The 6,000-nt window shown below is 35.4% G+C and overlaps 1 protein-coding gene across 3 annotated transcripts in view; it reads left to right on the forward strand.

The window, feature by feature from the left end:
* Positions 1-5,355, forward strand: part of LOC112048380 (uncharacterized) — a gene marked incomplete at its 3' end in the record, with an annotated part of 104,630 nt that extends 99,275 nt beyond the window's left edge. For all 3 annotated transcript variants that reach the window (XM_052890472.1, XM_052890474.1, XM_052890473.1), the window contains 1 exon segment: positions 5,203-5,355. In XM_052890472.1, coding sequence (XP_052746432.1) covers positions 5,203-5,355 — 153 coding nt within the window.
* Between the last annotated feature and the right edge of the window lie 645 nt (positions 5,356-6,000).

Here is a 6,000-nt window from a genome sequence, read left to right on the forward strand (position 1 = left end):
TGAAATTTGCAGGCAAATCCATTTTAGGATTAAGGTATTCCAATTTAGTTTTGTAAAAAATCCCTAGGGTGACCAAGTTATTTATTATGCTATTCGGATTTTTCAAATTTTTCTATCTTGGATTTTAGTTAAATATTATGGATGAAATTACCTAATATTTTTTCATTTTTTTTGTAAAAGAAGCTATGAGTGCGATAATTATTTTTCTTTCATTAAGATGACCCGATTTCAAAAAAATGTCCTGAAAAAAATGCAGGTAATTGAAGTATACCATCATTTTAAATCCTCGGTAAGTGTACAAGTTTTTAAAATGGTGGTACACTTCAGTTATAAAGTGCGTTAATAACACACAACATACACACATACAAAACTATTAATAACGTTTATTTATTCATTTTAAATATATTTTGTGTAGTCGAATTTTACCACTCAGCTGCCACTAGTTTTATTTGATGCTAATGTTTTGTTACTGTTTGTGGCTTTGCAAGTTATGCGATTGTATTATTATTAGTTAGATAATATTATTAATTACCTGTAGTTACATGATTTGATGTAGTTATGTAATAGCACTCGATATTGTAATGTAGTAATGGTTTTGCAATGCGAAAAAACGATTTTCTTTTTACATATACTTACTTGGCTATGGCGAATTGTGTGGTGGTGTATGTAAAATGCTCTGGCGACTGAAATTTATAGTTAAAATAACATCGACGACTAGTCATGTATTATGGTTTATGTCGCAGCTCTCATTTGACACCATGGCATGCAGTCTCCGTAAGAAACAATACGCCCGTTGCCGTGAAATTTAAGGTGTTTGTAATTCCATAATATATTATGGTTTAAATGGCCAGATCTTCGTCATTTTATAAAAGCCGAAAGTTTGTGAGTCCATACCCCTGATAGCCCAGTGGATATGACCTCTACTTCCGATTCTGGAGTGTGGGTTTCGAATCCGGTCTGGGGCATGCACCTCCAACTTTTCAGTTGTGTTCATTTTAAGAAATTAAACATCACGTGAGTCGAAAGGTGAAGGAAAAACATCGTGAGGAAACCTGCATACCAGAGAATTTTCTTAATTCTCTGCATGTGTGAAGTCAGCCAATCCGCTCTCATTCTGAGATGAGACTCGAGCTCAGCAGTCAGCCGAATATGGGTTGATAATGAACGGGTTTTCAGGTAACTAACTGTTATATCGATAGAGGATATGAATTCTCATATGAATATTATCCCGGAGAAAACATAAAATAACCCTATACTTGGACGATTGACCTATTTCCTTTTATTTTCTATAGCCAGATCGATCAAAACTCCATAAATGACTACATAATAGTCGTGGTAGAAACTTTTATAAAATGACGAAAGTCCTGCCATAAATGGTTGTCGCTTTATTCTCGTTTATTCTATACACTTGATCAATTATTATCTCTAAAAAGAAACCTTTTTGCTTTTTGCTGTCCTTTGACAATAATGAGATTAGAAATGGCAGCTTCAAATAAAAATTATGGTCAGAGAGCTGCTCTATAGTTTTGGGTAGGTATTTCAAGCAAAGTAATATTGCCCTAGCGTAGAACTGGTAACATGGTAAATATGGTCATTATTGAAATAAAAAATGACAACGATTTTTATTATTGAACCCTTTTCCTATTACAAAATACGGTTTCCGCGCTGCAAAGAAAAATGTCATACCAATATCGGTTAGTTTACTGGCTTCGTATAGTTGAAAGAGCCTCCTCTCTATTTGTGCTGGGAATTGCTGCATTTGCTGCGACGAAAATGTTTTATATTACCTTTTTAGGTTACACAATGTTTTTCAAAAATACTTTAAATTTGAAAATTTTGTTCTATCGCGACTGTATTTATTTGAACAGTACGCTACATGTAGTTTTATGTGGGTATTATTTGTATATTCACACCAATTATACATTGCAATAGTGTTAGATGCTACCTTTTTGCAAAACTGTTACTGACACGCTTTCGATTTTATGAAAGTTAATTGTCTCCCAAATCGCATTCCCCACTGCTGTGTTGTACGGTGCGTATTGTTTCTTACGAATGTATTGTTTTAGAGAATGAAGGAGGAAAGCGATAAACTGTCAAGTATTATACGTTATTACATCACAAATAAAAGCTCCCGGGTTCGTATCCCAGCGCGTCTCAGTCACAAATTTCTTTTTTTTAAATTACTGGAATAATTCATTCAATTCGTTCTATAACGTCGGTTTTGCGTAGTAATTTCTTACTTTTACTATAAGTTTTCAGTTAAATAACAGTGTTAGACGTTAAAAATAGAGATTTGAATCTTACCATCATCAGTAATACAGAACCGTATATGCATATAGATTTGTACTTGCTATCGACATGCAAGTTGGATTAAATAATAATTTTCACGACTTAACCTCCTCTACCCCTACAATTCAATTGTTTGATTTTTTCCTGACAATAACAAAGACATTGAAAAAAAATTGTGAAATCGGTCTAACCGTTCACGAGTGGTGGCGTGACCAAGGGATATATGGAATATTTTTATATATATATACAGTGGTAATAATCAGTTGAAACTCAAAATTAAACTTAAGAAGGTTCCAACCGCGCCTTGGTCCTAAACGTAAGGGACCAGGCCAAGAGCCCATAACACATTCATGCTATGTGTTTCTTGCCACGTATAAAGAAATTGATATCTGTTTGCAATCTACTCTATTTTTATCTCTTATCGTTGTGTTAGACACCTGGTGAACGTTATAGAAATTGCGTTTTAAAAAAATAACAAAAGAAATAAACAAGATTACTTACATTCGTAATGTCTCCGTATGCTGCCTTAAATATATATAAAGAACTTTGAACAAAGCAATACAATTTAAGATACAAAGAAAACAATGCAACTTGCTTTCCAATGGCTTTCTGAATATAAAATTTAGTTATAAAGCGTATTCTTTTTATATTTTTTCGAGATAATATGAGAAATTATGTGCTCAGCCGACAGACTTAGCTTTGTTTTAACCCTTCACAGAGTTAAAGATACTTTGAGGTGGCCTTTAAAGGGTTGTCACGAAGGTACAGGTACAGGTAGCGACTGAGTACATAATTATTCATATTGCCATTTATCATAATCAGCCTATTTTAACAGTCCACTATAGGGCCAGTGCTCCCTCTTTATTCGACGTAGTGTACTGAAGAATAAATAAACAACACGACACTGATCCTTTAAAACCTACCTCCCACAGATCCACGATCCTATCTCCAGTAGCCTACCGTAGGTACACGCACTTACGTATGATCCTACTAATATTATAAACGCAAAAGTTTGTTTGGATGTTTGTTACTCTATCACGTCGCAACTATAGAACCGATTCGATTGAAGTTTAAAACGGTTTGAAGATAGATAATATCCTGGAGTGACTAATAGGCTACTTTTAATCCTGAAAAATCCATGGTTTTTGAGAGATTTTCAAAAAAACTCGTGGTTATGATGGTATCAAATGTTTGTTACTCTTTCACGTCGCGACTACTAGGCCGAATTAGCTGAAATTTGGAATTGAAATAAATTATGTATAGACTGGATTGACACACCTATGTGTGTACTTTTTGTTCTGGAAAAGTTAAATTACGTGTCGGTAATACTTATATTTCGCGAGTAACACCACGTAGCTCAGCTAGTAGAGTTATAATAATAAATAATATACTTTTAGCTGTAATAAAATGACGTAGATCTGGAAGTCACAGGCTCTGACCAAACATTGTGCAATATGTTGGTAGTAATAGCTTTTTTATTAGTTACATTATATTAAATATTCTTCCGATCGATTATAGCTCTAGGTGCAAAATGGCGGCCTCATTGGCCTTGTACAGCATAAAGCGCTTTTTGTATAAGTACTGCTATTTTGCTTTTAAATATAGAAATATTTTATTTAAATCCCATGGGAACTATATATTTTCCGGGATAAAACAAGGCCTATACGTTGCATAATACTCGTAACTGGTATACTATCTTCAAGTCCCACTAAAATCGGTTCAGGGGTTGTTTTGAAATCACACTTTAATTTAATTTATTGTCTATTTAATTTAATTTGTGTATGTTGATGTAGGTACCTATTGATTTTCGTTACGTTAAGAGCATCTATATTAATATTTGGTTGCATACAAGTGTGTTTTGTTCAAATGACGAAGACGGTTCCAATTTCAGGGTATTAGAGCAGCCGCTCACTTACTTATTACTTATTTGTTGTTGTATATATATATTATTCTTAGTTGTTGGACTAAATCGCAGAGTAAACTAACAGATTTACCGAAATATGTTAGTCCGCACTTCTTCTCCAACTAAATCGCCTAATTAAAAAAATTGGACACCGATCGCATCAGTATCCTGATACCCTTATAAATACAAATAAAAAATTGTAAACGTGTGCAATTTAGTTGTTCGATGGTCGGCCAACTAAGAATTGTAAGTGAAGAAGTTTTAGTAGAAAAGGCTGTTTTTTTTAAAGAATATTTGCCATATCTTTTAATTATGAGCAATATTCCCATTCCCCTCCAACTATTCGAAAAATACTATAGGTAAAACAATAGACCAACAGGGCCGGGAAACGAACCGCCACCTTTAGGTGATGAGTCCAACTGCTCTTACAGTTGAGCTATTGAGGCTCTTTATTGATATTATCCTCCTAACGCCTAACCTCTGGAGAATGAGTGTGTTTCAACAATGCGAAAACTTTTCATAGATAAGATTATTATAAACCTTATCCATATTTTTCACAAGCCTAAATCTTTATCTATTTCTATCAATTTAGACAACTGCTTTGTAGTTGATCTGGTAATCTATGGTTATGGATGTTATAGAAATATTGGGCTTTGATTCTACTAAGAACTTCTAAGTTTAAGTCTGGAGTTAAAATGTTGGTGGAATAACACCTCCGTGTCTAGATTGAACAAATTAAGCATTCCCTACCCCTTTCGGTTTCAACGCGATATCGTAACTCAACGTTAAATCGCTTGGCGGTACGTCTTTGCCGGTAGGATGGTAACTAACTACGGCCACAGGCTCCCACCAGCCAGATCTGGACCAATTAAGAAAACTTCAATCAGCCCAGCTGGGGATCGAAGGATCTCCGTCTTGTAAATTCACGCGCCACGGAAGCCATCAAATGATGACGATTTTCTGTGAAGATGAATCTAGTGTTTCAGACAGTGCTTTTCCTTGATCGGCAGGAGTCCGCGCCGCGCCGCTGTGGGATTCGGAGAAGCAGATGTTCGTTGGTATGCTCACTATCACAGACTTCATCAAGATTCTACAGATGTACTACACCAGCGCTAACGTCGCTATTGACGAATTGGAAGAACATCGCCTCGAGACCTGGCGGCGTGAGTATTTTGTTTGTTTACACACTATTACGTTTTTACGTCATTATTATTTGAGCCTGTCCAGATGAGGCGTTTTACGTGCGATTCCACTCGCACGTAACTGAGATACATATATCTATCTATCTATTTATTTATAGAGAGTTACATATATCCCGTTCAGATGCCGATGCGCGTTTCATATATACGTATGTAGCTCAGGTATCTTGGCTACGCGAGCGTCAACGCGCAAGTTGACTCGCGCGTAAAGCTGGCACAACTCGATACTAATATTCGATGTAGCGGTGCTGTCAAAAAACATCGATGTTTTTCGTTGTATATAGAACGAGAGTCTGCAATAGCTAGACAAATCTCATTCTATGATAGCTAAAAGTTTGTCAGCACAATATGTTCCGACCAATGAGAAAGTACGGTACAGTACTTTAAACCGTGGTGGCTTTCGAAGAAAACAGCTTTCAAGGTTTCAGATATTCATTTAACTAAGTGCAAAATGTAATTTTTTTATATTTTCACCGGGATATTATGAGGTATAATGTCTTTTGTTGCCGGGACTTTGGCTTCGGGGCATCCATTCGATAGATACCCTAATAGTTTTATCTTTTATGATCTTTTTCGTTTATGAACGTTTACCCCTACGCTAACTCACTA

The sequence above is a fragment of the Bicyclus anynana genome, chromosome Z, assembly GCF_947172395.1.
Source record: "Bicyclus anynana chromosome Z, ilBicAnyn1.1, whole genome shotgun sequence".
Lineage (NCBI taxonomy): Eukaryota > Metazoa > Arthropoda > Insecta > Lepidoptera > Nymphalidae > Bicyclus > Bicyclus anynana.